General features: G+C 36.3%; 1 protein-coding gene across 3 annotated transcripts in view; it reads right to left on the bottom strand.

Annotated features, from left to right (window-relative positions):
• CWF19L2 (CWF19 like cell cycle control factor 2) overlaps positions 1-21,031 on the bottom strand; it is an 89,527-nt gene that overhangs the window by 56,586 nt on the left and 11,910 nt on the right. For 2 of the 3 annotated variants that reach the window (XM_075140059.1, XM_075140060.1), the window contains 9 exons: positions 18,921-19,031; positions 18,057-18,176; positions 16,548-16,655; positions 14,039-14,158; positions 12,326-12,419; positions 11,078-11,193; positions 8,790-9,508; positions 3,518-3,614; positions 473-562 (listed from right to left, as the gene is read on the bottom strand). In XM_075140059.1, coding sequence (XP_074996160.1) covers positions 473-562; positions 3,518-3,614; positions 8,790-9,508; positions 11,078-11,193; positions 12,326-12,419; positions 14,039-14,158; positions 16,548-16,655; positions 18,057-18,176; positions 18,921-19,031 — 1,575 coding nt within the window. The remainder of the gene's footprint in view (positions 1-472; positions 563-3,517; positions 3,615-8,789; positions 9,509-11,077; positions 11,194-12,325; positions 12,420-14,038; positions 14,159-16,547; positions 16,656-18,056; positions 18,177-18,920; positions 19,032-21,031) is intronic. The other variant, XM_075140062.1, reaches the window with a different exon arrangement.

Genomic DNA, 21,031 nt, shown 5'->3' with positions numbered 1-21,031 from the left:
TCAGTTTTTGCCTAAAAGTCTCCTCTCCATCATGAGGACAGAGCTCATAAATGAAGATATTGACCCTGTTTCCTTGTAGCTATATCAAAGTTGGTATGGAAGAAGATTACTACCCATTTCTTGAATACCACCCTTTAAAAAGAACATTTGAAGTGCCAGCTTCTTCAGAGGCATCAGAGTTGCGTAACAGCCAGCACAGTCAACAACACGACGCGTATCAGTTATTTTTAATGAAAGATATATATCATTGCTAAAAAAATACTACCAATAAAAAAATCCTATGGACGTTGCTAAAGTACAATGGAGAAAGTTTTGTTTACCACCAAAAAGTACAATTCAATTTGAACAGTAACTCACCTAAAGTCACACCTTGTAATTTTCCTAAGTATATTTCATGTTCTCTATAATTCAGCTGCTACCTGTATTATACCATTGTGTTAGCACAGAGAAAAGAAGAATATTTTCCCCTTACCTCTCTGCCAGACTTTGCTGGAATCTGCCCTTGAGTCTCTCTCAATTTGCGAGCGTTCTCAAGTTCTGCTTGAAGTTTTGAAGCTAACTCCTTCAGAGAAAATGATAGTACTTTATTAGTTTAACCATTTTAAACTTTTAGAGACCTTTATATCAGAAGTAACTATTCATTCCATTTCTTCATGTTTTAATATATTTTTTTAAACTCTAATGACACAAAAAACTAAAGAAAACGTGTCAATATAGTTCACACAATTCTTTACTGGAGATAAAATAAAAAAAAATTTTCAGAACAGAGGCATCTGAAGTATAGAAACATATACTGTCCTAAAAACACGAGAAAAATTATGCTTAAATATTATTCAGTTATACTAATAAATGCTTTATGTAGCTCAGCATAGATACTACTTTATGTATAGGAAGCTAAATAAGGAAGCCTGAACACATCAAGCATATAACCTTTCCAGGTTATGCTACATATCCTTTTATTTATTTATATATATATACATATACACACACATGCACCCAATGGGTCTAGGGAAATATCTCTCAGACATTTTTGCTGTGCCGTTTCACGTCTTTCTACACCGCTTGTCCAACTTTGGCACTTAAGACCTTACTCTGGGTATTAAAATGGACAAGGGGTGGAAAATGAGAACTATTTACATTCTTGTGTAAATTGTTTTTGATGCTCCTGCTCTCTCATCCACCTTTTTGTTAAATAAATACAAGCATATAGAATATCTTGGTTTGCTAAGAATTGCCAGTTGACAACCTATCAACCTATAAGAAATACAACCATTTATACTCTGACCACTTTGCCAGTTTCATTGATTGGACTCCAACAATCACGCCTATACTTGTCACCCCAAAATTAAGTCATTTGATCAACACCAAGCAGCAAGTCAGTAACAAAAATAGATTCAGAATTCATTTGTCCCACATGGTCAACCTTGAGCTCCAGCCACCAGAACATGCTGTTACATAACCATCTGTTCTGGTGTGCGGGGATGAACTTGTTTAAACAAGTTGCATTTTCAATCGGATCAGAGAAAGTCCATCAAAAAATATTTAAAGAGAAAAAAATATTTAAAGGCAAAGGTTAGTTATTATTTATACTGTGGTGGCTTTTTTTTTTTAACTAAGCTAATTCAGAGTGTGTATGTAGAAAAATGTATATATAAAATTAACAGTAAAATTGTAATGTTGGCTTCTGCTACATGATTTTGGTCAAAACAAAACGGTAGAATAATACAAGAATCACACTTTCCCCACAGAACACCTGTATATTTTTATTCAAATTACGCTTATTTGGTTACTGTCAGGTTGAAAAGAAAAAACCTACACTTGTGCCCAAACTTTTATTTGGACAATGCAATTCAAGCTGAGCAGCAGAAAAAAAAAGTTTACAAATTTTTGCTGCTCTCCATGAGAGTCTTTCGAAAACCTTCTCCTCCCCAGTACTTTATAGTAAATAGTGTATAGATAGCTTCAATCATTTTCCCCTGTAGGAAAATGTCTTAAAATAATAATCTTAAGTGTCTAACACCAGTCCCCCACAAACCTATCATATAATTACATTCATAAACGTATTTTTTCCTCACTAGTGTATTTTTTGTATATTAACTAGGAAAACTACAGATTAAAACATGGAGGCATCTATTTAAATCATTAACACTCATTATATCTTAGTAGAAAATACACTGCTTGAAGTTACTTTTAATTCAGTTTTGAAGTTGATAAGATTTCAAATGGACAGGATTTCTAGAAAAGGTGTATTTGTTCAAATTTTGTAAAGCTACATACACACATCTGTGTCTAAAGTCTGCGGAAAAAGAATTCATAATATAAAATCGATTTGAAAAGAAAATATTTATAAAATGGACACTTTCTCCTAACAAAATTTAAGTTATGTGACAGGGGCTTTGACAAAGGCCAACATCATGTCCTAATACAGCAATAAATTCGTACGTCCAACATCCTAAAACTTCCCACAAATCAAAGAATCAATGGCTCTCAGGAAATAATAATTTGGCACTTGAAATCGTAACATATCTTATTTATTACTTCTTAGTGATGCAGATTTTGGTGCAAATATTCTGTCACAAGAGGCAAGGTAAACAGGTGCACTAAAAATTAATCTTTAAAAAAAAAATACAAAGGCCCATAGTGATAGGATTCACTTCTAAAAAATGTTATTTTATTATATCCTTCAAAAAAATTCCGCAATACTTCCTTAAAAGCAGCTATTCAGAGCAAGCACTTGTAAAACATAGCTTAAAAACTAACAGACTACGACCGTGTTATAACTGAAACTTCCAGACAGTACTACTGAATGCAATTAACTCACTATAGCTATACTTAATGTAATAATAAAAAAAAAATACTTCCAGAGCTTAGCGTGTTCCAAAAGAGTGAAATCCCTGATCCTTCAGGTTGCTGTCTGAAACGAGCCTCCTAAAGCAATGTTAAACCTGCAGCTGTTTATCTCAACTCCATGGACCCAGTCTCATTCAGGGCAGACATTTTGTGGAGCTGACCACAAAGCATGACATAGCTGTTCTCATTGCAGAGCTGGATGCAATGGCCTATGCGGTACCTTTCAGTTTTATATTTCCATACCGTAATTAATAAGTATGCTTATGCAGTAGAGCTAAGGACCACAAGCATCTACTTGTGACAAAGTTGATGAAATAACAAAAGCTCCAGACACTGTCTACTCTGTAGACTGGGAGCTTTGTAGTTTTCACCGGCTCCCTGCTTAATAAAAAGACATTAAATCCTATAAAAAAGGCAGAGAACAACTGGTTTTGCATATGCTGCCTAGCCTAAAAAACCTGGGGACTTGAATCCTCTGTTCTAGTCTATGAACCATTGCATTTAAAGCAGAAGTTACAGTAAAAGCAGTATCTTCAAATCCTACGTGATCAAATTTTGCAGGACTTTATTTGCTTGAATCAATACTTTTTTTTTTTTTAACAACTAAATCACTGTGAGCTTTAAAGAAAAATTGCAGTAAATCATGACAATTTTTCAAGGACATTACCATGTCTCCCATGAGTTCTGCTTTCACAATCCTCGCTCCCAGTCTGTTCATCTCCTCTTCACTAAGGACCCGAGGCGGCTCATCCTTTGATGTATATCTGTAAAACACCAGCAGCATTAAACCCATAGAAAAACAATGTAGTATTCACCTGTGTAATTAAGTATTACATGCCTCCTGTACTGGTACATATGCTCCTATTGTCAAAATATTTGATAACAGCATATTATAAAAATATATTTGCAGTCAGAAGTTGCAAAGGACTCTGAAACCAAAAAGTTCGAATAAAATTTTTATGAGGTATGTTTCCTTTTACTTTTGAGATCAATTAAAATGAAAAGCACTATCTATGAACACTTTCTCAGCATGAAAAAACAATCAGAAGCCAGTAGCAGGTATAAGCAGAAAAAAAGCAAGGAAAAGAGGAGCAGAAAGAGTAATTTAAATCCACTCTGTAATTCTCTTTTCTGGCTTTAGTCATGCTTTTACTTCTCAGCTTCAGCAAAATCACCCATTTCCCAGTTTTTCTCCTGTACGCCTAATGGCCTTCCATCTCTTGAAAACTACTTACATGCCCATACTTATCTGCTCACAGTACAATCTTTGCTTCTAAAGATGTTATGACTGATATGGTAGAGTTTCCATGGAAAATTAACTGGTACTGTTTGTAAAATATCTCAGCTAGTAATAAATAGTATTGTATCTTAGTTTTAATATTAAAAGGTCAGTGTATGAGTTCTTACTATAATAAATAAGGTCTCTAAGAATAATTGCAGAGAGGCATCAAACAAGTTTGGCTCTTTTTCCCTAACCCTAGGAAAGACTAAAACCAACTAACTTTAAAAGTAAAATATCTAACACAAAAGAGACATAAGAATACAGTCATTATATTGGTTCCTGCTATTAAAAGAGAGAGAGAGAGAATTCACTCACTACTCAATATGGTTAAACCCTGTAAGATTTGAAGAACGGGAGAACTTTGAAGATGGTGTTATCTTTAACTGCCAGATCTCCCCAGCCGTGAGGAAATTACCAAAGTTACTTTTGTCTGTTTTGAAGATGCCCAATCCAAAACCCAAAAGCTCAGCAGAAACTTACATTATCTTCACCAGAAACAGAACCCTCAAAGATGAAGTTCTCACTTCTCCTTAACCTATATTTTTCAAAACAAGGCATACTATTTCAGTAAAGGGGGCAAGAGGTTTTTATTACTTCATACACGCCTTTTTTAAGTGGTGCTAGCGCTTGAATCATCGTCTAAACTTTCTGAGACTAGAGACATTGTTTTGATTTGCTTTTTATCTTGTCTCAAATTAAACACTGAAGCAGACACATTATTAAGTGTGATTTTCAGCAAATGCTAGCTGGATGGACTTTTCCTCTGGGGAGATCCCTTGGACATCCAATCAGCACTTTTAATTAACCTGTGTCATAACTGTCCAAAACACTTTGATTTATAGGCTGAAGAAACTCTCTCTGTGTTTTAGAAGGGATAAAACTTAAAAGGTACATTGCCAGCATGAGAGATGAGGAACTGAACCAGCAACACCTATTAATCCAAGCCTTCACATCAATGAAGATTTACTTTTTGTGACTGACTGACATCACCACTGAAAGAGTACATGTATTACAAGACTTGAAACTTTAGGAAGAAAAAGAAAGCAGCTGCTTATAAATTGTTCCCAACAGATAACTACCCCACATTTCCAAACCTGAAACGTTCCAAAAGCCGGAATTTTCTACAAAATTCTACAAAAAAAGACAATTCTCACTGAAGGAAACAGAAGGACAGGTCATACGCTATCTCAATCACACAGAAGCTTAGGACTTAAGAGTCAGCTTAAAAGAACTTGGAAATAGGTCAGTCAATAAGCAGAGGCTATACGGTTTTCCAGGCCTAAGTAATTTCCACTTTACTAATAAATCAGCTCAGTAATTGTATTGGCTAAGAAATATAATTAAAATATCAAAGAAGATGCACAACTGGGTTTAACAGTACTAAAACAGAAAACACATGCAAAAGAAAGTATCAGCTAAATAGTTTCTATGCTTATTTCTCTGCTGTGAGGAAAAGAAAAGAATTATCTTTTCTATCACAATAATTGAATTCTTTGAACTTGAATAAGCAAACCACTTCCGTACACAATCTAGTTTCCCAAAATTTGCAGCTCTGTCCAGTTACAATTAGCATTGCACTTACTACATGTGGTAACCAAAAGCTAAAAGGTACAGTTTTTGTACTTGCAATAAAAAAAAAAAGTGAATCACCATTATTTAACAAAAAAAAAAAAAGACTGTAAAGGAATAGGTTGCTTCTTTTAAGATAACAATAATGAGGCACTGTATCACTAACTTCAGTCAGTAATTACATGCTCTACTAGGTCTGGCTGGGATGGAGTTTACGTTCTTCACAGCAGCCCATATGGTGCTGTGCTTTGGACTTAACTGGTGACAGTGTTGGTAACATACTAGTGTTTTGGCTGTTGCTGAACAGTGCTTACACAGCCTCAAGGCTTTCTCTGGTTCTCACTGGGCACCCCCACCAAGTAGGCTGGGGTGGGCAAGAGGCTGGGAGGGGACCCAGCCAGGACAGTCGACCCGAACTGGCCAAAGGGCTATTCCATGCCACATAACGTCATGCTCAGCAATAACAGCTGGGGAGTGCAGTCTTTCCAAAGTAGCTCCTGCTCAGAGACTGGTTGGGCATCAGTCTGCTCGTGGGAGGTGGTGAGTGACTGACTGCCTTTGCATCACTTATTTTTGTCTCTTTCCTTCACTTGTTAAAGTGTCTTTATCAGATAGATGAGTTTTTCTCCCTTTTGCTCTTCTGATTCCCTCTGCAGGAGGGAGAATGAGCAAGCAGCTGGGTGTGCGCTTAGTTGCTTGCTGGGGTCAACACACCACACACGCAAAGCAACACCCAGCTCCATACCTTCCTCCTTCCCCCCAGGGAAAAAAAAAAAAAACAAGGTTCACAGTCTTCACATGGTCTCTCTCACTCAGTCTCTGCATTTTGGACAATCACCAGTCCAAACCAGTAGTTCACTACAGTTAAATAAAGTATACTGGATGTCAGAACTCCTATCTGCCATCAGCTGTACGATACAGCTGTTAGATCCTGCTTTCTCCTTCCAGAAGTCATGGAGGAAACAAAACCGAGAACGAAGGTAAACTTGCTAAAGGATTATATGTAATTTATACAGATTATGTGCTGCTAATCAGTGAAGTATTTGGTTTTTTTAAAAAAGTGCATGATATTTAAGACAAAGGATAAGAGACTAACCACACATAATCATGCCTTTTTATGTACACAAAACCAAAGCTACTTAACAAGGTGGGTTTCTTCCAGACATATAGTTCTGAGTGTGTATTTTAATTTTCTTGGAGTCTGTGCCTGAACTGCAGTGCAGATGCACTCTCCCAGCTCACCACAGCATTCCTCCTTACATGAATACTTATGTTTCCTTATGGAAACCAATGCACTACCCAAGGCAGGCAGAAAACAACTGTGGATTGTGCAGACCTTGTACCTGAACAAAGTCATGAACAAACCAGGACTCAAGAGCTGAGAAAGTCTTATAGGCTCCAGCTCAGACACACTGTGAATCATTCTAATCGGAAGTTTACAAAGTGCATTTAAGTGGTAAACGCCAGGCAGGCACTTCAGGGCAGTAACTATTTGGGCAATATCTAGAAAAACAAAGAGGATCACTAAATTCAAATGTCTAATAATTTCTCATACATCACAGGTTTAATGCTACAAGATCTTTTTTTCAGAGTAACTAAAACAACTATAAAGATATATTTCTTATTTTCCAGCAAAATAACACCTAGGCAAATACTAAAATAAACAATAAAACAAGACATGACAAACACTTATGAGCAGGACTTCCCATAGTGCATACAAACTATTAACGCCAGAATCAGGAGCTACTCCTGCCATAACGTATATTCAAACTCATGCCTTTTTAAAAAAATGAATAAATAAATCAGATTAAATGAACAGCATGCAAACAATTTATCTTCCTACTACCAAAGAAAATGTAAATTTCATTGGCTCCTATCAAAGTAGAAAATACAGCAAGTAAAATCTGGAAAAAAATACCCAATCTATACAATATAAAGAATTGTGTAGACTAAGCTGCCTGTTTCTGGTTAGTCATGTAGTACTCATTTAATGTACAATTTTTCTTTGCAAATACATAAGGTATCTGCAAGTACTACACGTAGGAACAGTTATAAATAAAATAAATACTTTTAAGGTATTGTCTTATTATTAGAATCCAACAATTAAACATTAAAAGTAAATTCATAACCCCGCTATAAGAAGTTTTTGCTGCTAATAACTGACATAAGCATAAAAGAAAGAAGGAATTACACTTGATCATATTTCATCAAATACTGTTTCCAACTAAATCATACTACCCTTCTTACATGCTCCAATCAAGAATATTTACTTGTCCAGCTTTCCCAAGCAATTAAATAACACCATCCTGACTCTAAAGTACTTTTGCACATGCCTACCTATTATTGGAAAGATCTGAAGGACAGCACTCACAGTAATAACCACACTACTCATATCACTAGAAGAACCAGCAAGCTGGTCATACTGGAGAACAGGTGGACTCGAGTACAGCAGAAGCTCAGTTGTCTACAACTTACTTTTCTGACCACCTCTCCTTACTACTCTCTGTTATCTTTCACTAAAGCACGTCAGGCAAACTGAAATTCCTACTGCATGTTAGTTTGCATTTCCCTTCCCACTCCTATTCATCTTTCCTCTTTTCCACAGAAAATGCACTTTTCTAATCAATACCTTCTACTATTTTTCATATGCTACTACTTTAGCGTGTGAGTTCATCTCACAGGTGGCAAACCTATCCCTGCTGTATTAATTATTTCAGCTTTTAGTCAGCATTTTCTAACATTTCAAGTTTGTTTTTTATAAATTCAACAACAGTTAAGATATTGTTTTGCAGGATTTTTTGCCTAAGAGGCCAATTTTACTACAGTGTGAACTAACATTAGAAAGAAGCAGAAAATAATCTATTATTAGCAATTCTCAAATATGCTGAGGAGACAGGACAAGTCGGGCGTGCTCATTACTTCTACATTGGTCCGTTTTAGCTGCCCCTAGCTGGGAAGCTAGCCTTCTAACTAAAGAGATCTGATATGAACAGATCTAATACTGTCACAAAAAAAGATAGAGTTTCCAGTATACTTTGCCAAGAAAAATACAGCAAACGAAAGACAAGTAGAGATGTTTATAAAATACCTAGAACACAATGTTTTACTGTCAGATAATGTTTGTTTCTTTTCAGGCATATCACTTGGGTATTCCTGTTGTGACTTCTCTTTTTCATCACTTGGAGTTCTTTCCCAACTATTGTCATCAATTTGTTCCTTAGCACCTGATGATTTCTGATCAGACATTAATTTCTCATTGTTATCTTCTGTGCTTATTTTGGTCCACAGTGCAGTATTCTCGCCAGGTTTTTGGAAACGGCTGCTCAAAATGCTATGAACCGGCAGTTTGGAAGACGACTGCTGTGACTTGTAGCCTCCAGGTGCACTGTAAGATGATAAATCATCTTCAGAGGGTTTCAGAAATTTGTTTTTCATGTTGCTTAGAGATGAACTCTTTTCTTGACTTCGTTTTCCATCTGAGTGTTTTTCTGCTTTGGAGCTGTAGCCTCTCAATATTGAGTCCATACTACTGTGCCCACGTTCTTGGTCTTCTCTTGACATATCTCTTTTGTAACCTTTGTCTTCTTGCGTCCATCCCTTGCCACACTTCTCCCTAGTATAGCCCCCAAACATGTTCCGGTTTCTATCATCTTCATCTCGTCTCTCCTTTTTCATATGCTGTTCTTTCTTCTCTTTCTCACTTTCTGAATAGTCAGTTTTCTTCAATCTTCCACCTCCATAATAATTTTCCTTTCTGGATGCAACTTTTTCAGCTTCTTCTAATCGTGACTGAAATACCTCCATTGACTATAAGAAAGAATAAAAAAAAGTCATACTGCTTTTAAGACCATGGGGTATTGTGAAGCTCCCTACAAAGTATTATAAGAAAGGCACCATTCTGTGAAAATGAGTCACTGTGCAAAGGGCAAGGCATGAGCCATGGAGTGGAAAGGAAGACCAGTATGAAAAAGGGAACTTAAGGCCTTGTGTCTAAGATGCTCTGCTGGGAAGGCTTTCTGATCCTTTCTCTTGGACTATTTCTAACTTTCATCCCACGGTTCTCAAGTAAAGCGCTAAAGCACTCCTGGGAACAGGGAAGAGACCCTCAGAACTGTCTCCTCCTGGCAACCTGGAGATTAAGGGCTTGAGCTAGGGAGGAAGGCTTCCTCTTTCTTATTCACAAACTTTGCATTTATGCTCACCAGGTGCTCAGCTTCTATAGAACCAATGGACATTTCCACTAAACCATTTCACAATCTAGTTAAACTCGTAAAAACACAGGAGAGTGGGTTCAAAATCTTTAGCTTGAAACAGGCTTTGAACCCCTGTCTGTGGCTTTCTGGACAATTATATTATCTATCAGGCAATTATGCAAAATGTGGACTGTTCCTCTTCCCTCTTTTGAGCTGAATTAAAAGCCACCAATTACTTTTTTTTTTCTCTCAAAACATTACATACTGAACAAATCAGGCAGGAATCTCGTTCAATCACTATCCTCTACTTCAGCAGCCAGAGTGGTTCATGCTGTTTGAACTCTAGTTTCTTGAGAAAGATTCTTAAAAATAATATTCTTTATAATCACTGGTACTGAATAACTTCTACCAGCGCTGACCATGTTGGTTTCATCACTCAAGAGTGACTACAGTATGTATGACTCAGTTCAAAGACAACAGTATGAAGTCATACTGTCTTATCCAAGATTTCCACAACCAAACCAGCCCAATCAAAAAACCCACAGAAAACTCAAATGTAACAATATGGCCAAGATTTAACATCCCACACCTTTGACCCAATGCTTTTAAAGACAATAATATAATATGTAAGGGGGGCAGGCTTTAAAGAGTTAATATTTTTATGGCAGACTGTTTTATTAAAAACAAATTTTGAAGAGTTTTAAATCCTTCAGAAGCAAGCACCTTTCTAAATATATCTTGACTGAGCAGATCACAAGAGGCCAGAATATTCATTTTTGACAATTTTTGACACAGCTCTCCAAATTATCTTGGCATTATTATTATCCACAACGTGCATTATTATCCGCTACGTGTAGGAGAACAAAATATATTTTCTAGTATACATCATAATTTTGGAAGCACTCAGTTACTTTGTAACTGGGATCATTTGAACCTCCTGATGTAGAAGATAAGTATTTTAAAGTTGCTATAGGATCCCATATATTAAAAAAATATTTAACAAAAAAGTTATAAAAGGCTGGGTAGCTTTAAACCCTTATCACTTTAGATAAGCTTCAGAGGCTGTTTTTTCCGACTTCTTTCCTTATGTCTTACACTACACATTAAGTATTTGTGCCTTTACATGAAAGTAACCTTTTAAAGCATGTATTAGTATGAAAAAAATTTAATTGAATATCCTTACCCCATATCTCTCAGCTACAATTTCCTCAAAATTTCGTTTCTCTCTCTCAGCCTGCTCCTTCATCCTTTGGTATGATTTTTGTAACCAACTTAATCCAGCATCTTCTACCACTGTAACTAAAGTAGAAAACAACGAGAGGTCATAGTTTTATATCTCAGTATTATTCCTATTTAACCTTACTCTATATATGACATTAAACCTTCATCTAAACTTAATGTAAAAATTGAAGGGGTGCAAAAGAAAAATAGAAAGAATATAATAATACAATTACATGTTTTTATAAGTTAATGCTGGATATACCTCAGTAATACCACCGATTTAATTTAAGCTTCTCCATTTTATCATAGAACACAACAAGCAGTTTCCAAGATAGGAGTGGTATATGAGAAGTTGTGGGGTTTTTTATGAAATTAAAGAACCTTCTTTAGGTTTCCACTTTCTGTGTCCATTCTTTGGCATACCCCTTACATACAAACAAACACATTCCCCTTTTCAGAAAATTAATGAGTAACCCATTGCTTTCCATTTGAGAAGCTAGCAGAGGTCTTAACATTCGGGACACATATTCACTGATGCCTGCCACCTCTTACAGATCGCTGATCTCTGTGACTCCTAAAAGTGGGCATGAGGCTAATGGTTTGCAGGACAGACAGGGAAAGGCTCCCAAAGAGAAAAGCCAGGGACCCTGCTGTTCCCTGTTGACAGAATACAAGGACCCTTCTTATCACAGAATACATGCTTCATGATATTATGAAAAACGTTTTTCTAACTGTTCTTGCTGGAAATAGGCAGGATAACCCTAGGGTAAGGAAAGAAGTGAAAAGGTTACAAAAATAATATTTTTCACAAACTGCATCTGTTATGTACTTCATTTTAATGTGACTCAAGACTTCTATGGTTGAATATTTTAAAACTATAATTTGTGTAATGGAACAAAAGGAACCAAATGAGATGACAACAATTTATCTTGTCTTGGTTAAATCATACTTTCCTTTAATTAGCTCAAAATGGAAAATTTCTGTAAAGATATTGAAGGTCAAACCACTCAAGATTAAAAACCAGTGAAGAGAAATTCTGCAAAACAACATACTATGATATTAACCCAATTTACACTATTGAATTTTCATCCAAATTTTACTTTATTACATGTTATCCATAATCGCTTTACCTCAACTCTAATAGTAACTTCTTAGCAACACAGAGACCAGAGACAGAAATTTAAGATTATTACTAAAAGTTGCTGCTTACCTTTCTTAACTGAAGCTGCTTCATCCTTCTCTGGTGGCAAACCTGTACCACCGTCTTTCCAATAGGGATTGAGTTCTCTCTCAGACAGCATGGCCTAAAACAGAAATAATTTTAATGTGTGCATAGCATATGGTTTGTATTTTCTAGAATATTTGATAAATTTTGTAAGACACATGTGGGAATAGAACAGCTTACTCAACACTTGTGCTATCTAACGACAGGCAGAAATAAACATAACTCTCCACCTGAGTCAGAGCTCTCAAACATGTGCTTAGTTGGCACCCTTATTACACAAAAGCAGTTTTACTGTTTGATTGCATTGCCAGTGTAGCAGTAACACGCACTTGCATCTGAAGCACTGCTGCTATGGGGGCTTTTAGTTTTACCTCAAGTTACTGCTTTTCACCCTCAAACTAGACCGCTTATTGTGATTCTGTCAACTGACTTCTCTGGAAGCAGGCAAGGAAGTCCACTGGAGAAGAGGGTTGATTAGGCATTCCGGCACTGACAAAATTTGAATTTTGAGTTTGTCTATGTTTTATTGTCAACTCATCACCACCACTGGCATGCTGCGTGCATCTGTTGTACACATTGGTTTTTTGTATCAGAGAAAGGACAGACGTTCTGGCATAGAAAACACAGAAGTATAAACCTGCATGGAGAGTAAGTGGGTGAGTGGGAGAGTGTATAAAAATCATATTCTTCTAGGATCAAGAATACATATAAATTGTCATTAACCATATAATACATGCTGACATTCTAGTGAATTAAGATCTCCACATTAAATGGTCCTTCAACAGTTCAGAAAAAACGTTCAGCAAAAAATTATAGAATCGTAGAATCATAGAATCATTAAGGGTGGAAAAGACCTCTAAGATCATCGAGTGCAACCACGTGGGGAAAAAAAACAAAACCAAAAAGATTAATCCCTTCTCAAAAGACAATAACCAAAGCACAGCATACTACACAAGAACAGCGCTCCAGGTCAATCTGGTTCCTAGCCAAAATACAAATAACTGGGAAACCTAACAGCAACAAATGGCCTACTGTGAGATGTGAGGACAAGTAAATATTAGATAGTGATCAGCAACTATGTTTTCAGATCAGACTACATTGCATTTAAGGAGCTGAATGAACAAATGAAGCAGCCAGCAACTGTATGTAAACAGAACTAATTTAATGACAGCAACCCGTTCCCCAGCCAGACCCTGATCCACCCATGTGTTCATGCATAACTGAAGCATGAAAGGCACAGCAACTGCTCCGAATTCTTTCTTCAGGAAAAAACAAGCCTCAGCATCCTATGCTTTAAAACAGTAACTTAGGTAAGCTTTTATCACACAAAACAATGGTGCTCCTTTCACACACACCATGGGGAAGAAGGCCAGACTATCAGTCTGTCATGGTTATTAAGTAAAACATCTCAGAAGCACTTCAAATATTACATAACTTAGTACTAATAAAACTGGCTTTCTCCTTACCTAGAAGATCATTTAAAGGCTTTTCTCCACAAGATAAGCCTGCTGTATGAACCCTTCCCATCCCAAATAGAACAAATAACTGACCAATTTAATTAAAATCACTATCACACAACACATCAGGCATTAGTTTAAAAACTATACAGACTTACGTATTTGAACCAATTCATTGGTTCATTCATCACACAAAATTTAGTAAGATGCAGAAAAAAGCTGATATATTAATTCCTCCTACCTGCTCAAGTTCCTGAGCTTTCTGTCGTTCCAATATTTTTTCTTTGTGCCTTTCACCTTTGACAGCTGCTACTGATGTGGTTTTTAATGACATGAAGTCTAAATTCATCCATTCTTCTCTCTTTAAAATAAACACAAAGAATCAGCATTCATACTTCCAACAAAAACATGGCTTAGGTATAAATCAAACCAGTGCAACTACTGACAAATGTTACTTACAATAAAAAGTATACGTTTTACAAACACATATGAAATACTTTAATGGAAAGCAAATATGATTTTAAGAAGCCCAATCTTTCAATTTTTTAATATTCACTTAGAGAAATAAATTTCATAAATGTCTTGCTGTAATTTGAAATACATCTTCACAATGTATTTAAGATGATAGCAAACATGCAAACTGTATTATTTGCTTAAATGAACACTGTACAGCTAGACCAATTCCTTTTCATCTTACTAATTCTGACTTCATGACCTCTTACACCTCTTCTAGCATATACAAAATCTGCAATCAGTAACTGAGCATAGTTCATACCTCGGGTATCAAGGCACTAACTGCACCCTCAAATTAAACAGTTGCACATCTAAACTCTGTGAACTGTACCCACAATAAGAGGTAGAAAACTGCATTTACAAAACCTAAGTCGAAGCAAGAACATTTTAAAAATGAGGACTACTCTCTCAAGAAAAGCAGCATATAAAAAGCCTAGATATACCTACTACCTTTATACACACAGAACCTGAAGCCTCAAAAGAAAGCAGTGACATACACATTATAAACAACTACTCTACAAAAACAAGTATTTGGAACACTTCTGTGGATAGTATAGCAACCAAAATGACAAGATCACACCTATTTTGAAACATGTCCTTGTAGAAGAGTCTTCATATCTTCAGCAGGGTTCAAGTCCGAGTTGTCAATCTGAATACATGCTATATGTCACACTTTCTCTGTTATTTAAAAATCACATTAGGTAACACACCAGAGAGTTTCAGAGGTGAAACACAACATTCAACGTCTCAGATCTCCTCTAAGAAAGAGAGGGAACTGAAAAATAATCTATCTTCAAGTGATTTCATAGTATCTATGCCCACATTAGCACGCGACGTGGATCAACAGAAGTGGATGTGCATGGGATCTCTAGAGGTCATCTGATCCAAGCCCCCTGCTCAAGCAGCGCCACCCAGAGCTAGTTGCCCAGGACCACGTCCAGACGGCTTGTAAATATATCCAAGGACGGAGATTCCACAACCTCTCCAGGTAACCTGTGCCAGGGCCTGGTCACCCTCACAGTAAAACACTCTTTCCTGATGCTCAGACAGAAATTCCTGTTTTTCAGTTTGTGCCCATTGCCTCTGGTCCTGTCACTGGGCACCACTGAAAAGAGCCTGGCTCTGTCTTCTGTATAGGCTTCAGAGCTGCGGTTTGGGGATTTTTTTTGTTTCTGTTCTTTGGGGGGTTTGGGGTTTTTTGTTTTGGTTTTTTTTTTTTTTTTCTTTCTTATTTCCTTAAGTAAGCACTCTGGACTAGTCCAAGATTGGTCCCATGGAACACGTTAGGTGCACTTTGAGAACATACCTTCTAATTTAGTTTAATCCAACATGAAATGGATTTACACACTCCAAGACTTGTTCATAATGTGAGCCAAAATACAAAAAGCAGGGATGACCAGGAAATTCCTCTCAAAAGCACACTCTTCATCCAAAAATAGACAAGCCCAGGGCACACATTATACAAGAAATGCTTGGAAAAAACTGTTTTTGCAGTATCAATTATCATGACATATATAAGGATTTATATTTCATTACTTTATACTTTTCCAAGAAGATAGATATGATTCAGAGATCCTTTTTTCTCTTAACAAGACGCACAAATTCAGAATGAGATACTGGGACTTCTTTCAGGAGTGGAATTAGACACTGATTTAAAAATCATCATTTCACACAACTGAGGATGATATGTAACTACATTTATGTTACTAAAATCACAGCAGTTCATTTCAGAATGACTCCATTTTCCAAAATAAACACTGCTTACCAGGCACAGAATTCACCTAGGAAGATCAAAAGAAGCATCGATTCCACAAATATTGTGGCTGAAAAGTTCTACAACTCTCTTCCTTACATCTGTTTAAGCACCACAGAAGTAAAAGTTCATTCAACTGTAAAATAGCCACCGAAGTTATGCAGAAAAAATAACATGTCTAGTCAAGATCTTTAAGTTGACTTCTTCAAGAAAATCAAGCTAAGTTGCTATAGAGTCTCAAAACATGATGAAAGGAATTGGTGCTAGGCAACTTTAAGTGTAGTGCTTTGTTAAATACTAGGCAACTATTAGGTAGAGAAGTCTTCCAATTAATGAAATGTAACATTTACCTAGCTAAACAAGGACATTTGTCTGTAAAACAGGTTTTGTTCAACACATTGCAAAAGAGCTGTCAAGAAACCTAAGCACGTTTCACATTTGGTCATGCCGAATTTATTTCTGGAGTAGTTATCAGACTGCTTACCTGCAGGGAGGGTTCTTTCACAGCATCTGATTGCTTGTTGACCTTCCAAGCCTTTTCTGTGTTATCTGACTGTGACACATTTGACTCAACCCATTCAACTGAAGAATCCTAAAAATAGAGTTTAATGTAAAGAATAATAATAACACCTTAACATACTATTATATGTTGATAAAATGCAATACTTACCAAGAATATTGATAATCGAAATTGATGCTGATTGCTAAGCATTACTAATATAATACTGTTTATTATTTAAAAATACTGATAATAACATAGAATATTGATATTCCTGTAGGAGATTGTTCCTTCATGATTAAAACATTCCACCATACTTCATGAGCACATCACAATATTTAACACTAGTTCATACTGGTAGTTTATTTGCATAGCGCTGCTAAAATTAAAACTGTCAGAATAAAAACAAAAACACAACCGGTTGTTTTTATGGCATTACAAAAGCAAAATAAAAAAAATCTAAATTCATTACTAAGTTTTACATTAAAAAAGTAAAGTCAATAACACAATACAATATTAAGTACTGTACGTGCTATCCTCATATCCAACTTTCTACACTTGCACTTGCAAACAGCGTCCTGAGATTTTACACTTGAACCAAATAGGACTCCATTGAACAGAGTTTCTTTGCTATTTACGTGAACGTGTCATGGGAATAACAGACTTTGAATCAAAGGTATCAGCCAGGACTGTGCTGTATCCTGGGACTCACTGATGTGATCTGAGGGGTTTTGATGACTCCCATGGGAAATCTGGGACATTTGTGGGTTAGGTTACTTCCCACACTGAAAAGCATAGTTCACTTCTGATATCAGTCCCTGAAAAATAAATCTCATCCTATTGCATGTTCCTTCACTCAATAAAAGAGTCTCTGAAAAGAAAAAAAATCACAGTGCTACCTGACTTGCACCAAAATGCTGGGAGGATGTTTTACACAACGTGGCCAGAAAGCAGCACCCAGATTTCTAACGCAGTCTCTGTACTGTTTTGCCACAGTGCCCCCCAATGTGAAGGCATCTGTTTACAGATTCAAATGCACAAGTTTGAGCCTTCCTTCAGACCCACGTACAACTCCCATGTTGCTGGGAGTTTCCATGGAAAAAGGCAGCAGTAACTCATGCTTAAAATCAAAGTCAAGTATTTGCAATTTTAGACACATAATTCTACCATATACCACTGACTACAGGGATCCTATGAATTTATCCACTCTTAGAATGATGATTTTTTCAATTTCTCTCTGCTCTGAAAAGCTATAAATCCCTTAGTTCCTAATGAGTGAATTCAATATTGTAAAATGCACAGGCACTCACACAACAGCATCTTTTAAATTGATTAAATACTCAGTATATTAAAAAGACAAACTTTGGCACAGTTTTTCCCAGCAGAAAATGGTAAGAATGAGTCTTAATTTTACTAACCATGTGTACCCACACAGACTAAAATGGTGCAGGTTTTAAAAATGTCATTTGAAGCATTTTAAAATTTCTTACTTACCGAAGAACTATCAAGTAAGTCATCCTTCTTTTCAGATTTTTGTTTCTTATTTTTCTTCTTTTCTTTCTTAGCTTTTTTTGAATGCTTGTCCTTTTTCTTTTTTTTCTGCATAGAATGTTCCTACAAGTAAATGTTTGTAAATGAGGTCTAATAAACCAAATCACCCACATACAAAAAAACCAATCACAATCTACTTACTAAACCACACTGTAAAAGGTAAAACACACACAGCTGGACATAGCTACATTTTACTTCTACTATCCTCTCTCTCTTCTATACGGGGGGGAAGGGCATGCCTCACACCCATAATCAACTGTTCTTCCCCTCTCAATATCTTTTTCACTAGAACTAAGGCACTATAACTATACCTAGAATATCTTCTACACTACATTTATTTCAGTCAAAACTATTTCCTTGGGAATCACTGCATCATCAATACACATCTGTCCTTTGTGGAAATATGTGCACAGATTTCTACACTAAAAGGATGCGATATTCAGATATTCCATTAAGGCTTCTCCTGTGAATGACCACAAACAGGACTGCTGTGAAGCCCTGGATCCTCCAGATTTCTTCCCATAAGACTATTCTTGTCTGGCAGCACTTGCTCTTCTGCATTTAGTAGAAATTAAAGCTGGAATTGAATGACAGAAATTCTTCCTCTTTGTGAGTAAAAGATTATTTCCACTTAAAAAGCTAATATCAAAGCATAAAGAATTCAGAAATTGGGAGGTTTTTAAAGATCATCTTAAAGTCCTCAAAGCTTTCTTTTCATATGAACATGCTGTAAAGTGTGTTCACTTCCACTACAATTCAATGATTTACATCATTGGTTCAATGATTTACACCAAAAAGTTCCGTCACCTTTTCCAGTTGTTCCACACGTTCATTCACATCAGCAAGCATCCATGTATCTTCACCTCGTAGATGCTTTAGCAGCTTGTGCCTCTGCTCCTTTTCATAACTAATTTTGGCCTAAGACAAACAGGTGGAGTTCAGTACCATTTACTTACAGACACACCTTTGTAAGCCACACTGATACAACCATACACAATGGTGAAAACTGTGCTTGAGAAGTTTTCCTTTTAGAGGACTGCAATAAAAATACTTTTGGACTACGCGTTAAAGGGGAAATTCAGCTAAAACGTATTATGCACCCTCCTTCCTCAAGCTACAGCTTTGCAGCTCCTCTAGCACTGACTTCATCCTATCATCCTAAATGAGAGTGACACAAAAATATTCAACTTCCATTCTTCATTCTGAGAAGTCTTCTGTTCTTACAACCTTCATGAACTGTATATGATATGGTATAGTGGACTTCCGATTTTCTATTTCAAAAAATTCTCTAGGCAATAACTCCATTGCAAAGCAGAGCTTTCAAATTAACAAATCTGTTAATTTGAGAAGTTAGCAAGCCTACCTTTGTGCACATTCAACTTTGAAAATATCTCAGCCAGGTGCAAAACTTGGAGCTGCAGAAGTGCATGCTCTCAAGAAGTATACAAGTATATAAGGATTAGCATTTTGGGCTGCAGAATGTTCTTCCCTTTCTGGTTATGGAGATAAAACTAGAAATGCTTTTACTACTACTTCTGAAAAAAATAATAATCACTGCAGACAGTTTCAATTCCTGAAAAGGATTTTTATAAACCACATCAATAAAATAACGACCTTTTCAGCCTCTGGAGTTCCCTCTATTACTTTCAGCAGAAACATGACTTTCACAAACAAGTTTACTTAAATATAACTTGCCATTAGAAAACTCTTTATCCCGAAGTGCAATATATCACCATACCTGATTAAACAGGAGGAAAGTTATTTTGTATTATTACAACCCTAATTTTGTGTGAGGTAAGTCTGGCAAGTTCAAGCTTGCTTTTGGGTTTTTGTTTGTTTGTGGGTTTTTTTTTTTAAATAACTAAAGTCAAAGCAAAAACTAAAGTGGAGTTTGGTTTTCATCCTGAAACACCAAGTTTTACCAGAAAGTTTTCAATCATAAGCCAAGAGATTGCATACAAGTTTAAAAAAGACCAATATTTAAAAAAAAAATAAATAAAAAATCTCAGGAGATTAGACAACCAGCTGAAGTCTTTCCTCCTGGTCAGCCATTAGTTCTCTGTAACAAACTCTAGATACAAGCCTGTGCAATGCACAAGACAGTAACCTCCCTACCACGGGCCAGTTTCTCTTTTTTGATACAGCCAAGAAGGAAATCCGCAGCTTTTGTACTGACAGAAAACAAGGCTTGCAGGAGGATGACCAGTACACCATAAGGGTTCAATGAACAGAAATAGATGCTAAAAAATAAGATTAAAAGTTTTTTTAAAAACAAAAAAGCTAACTCATAAGTTAGGAGTGCTGTTGTATTTTTGAACATTGTCATTAGCAATATTGAAAGTGGCACAAAGAACAACAGCAAAAAAAAAAATACTACACATCTGTGCCCAAACAAAGCATCCTTTTAAACCTTTATCATCTACTTTCTTCAAAGCCCCAGAAGGTGATAAACTTCCCAAGCACTTAAATGCAAGCAAAGCAAGGCTGATACCCAGACTTCTTAATTTTAAAAAAGGGAATTTGCAAAACCAAAAAAAAAAAATTAGTTTAAGTCAGCTCGAATAAAGAGGCCAAGACTGGGACTTCCATCTCTAGAATGAAGCTGACAGTCTACAAGGGTGAATGCTACATCTTAAAATTCAAAAGGCAGGGATAAACAAAGAATGAGTTAAGAGCATGTTGAGACATTTATTCCGATATCAAAACAGTTTTTCCAGTTTATAAATAAACAAAACAACAAAAGAATAAGCAAGACTATAATTCAGTGAGAGTGAAATAGCTGTTAAGCATAACATAGGGTCACCAAAACTACCCAGGACTCAAAAAAATGCAGGTACGTTTCCTGCTACCTCTCCATGATCCAGAGAGCTTACTCGCTAACCCTGACCACCCCAAGACATTTGTCCATCTGGGACAAC

This window comes from Calonectris borealis, chromosome 1 (assembly GCF_964195595.1).
Source record: "Calonectris borealis chromosome 1, bCalBor7.hap1.2, whole genome shotgun sequence".
Classification (NCBI taxonomy): domain Eukaryota; kingdom Metazoa; phylum Chordata; class Aves; order Procellariiformes; family Procellariidae; genus Calonectris; species Calonectris borealis.
The sequence above is the reverse complement of the archived record's forward strand: the minus strand, read 5'-3'. Positions and strand labels throughout refer to the sequence as shown.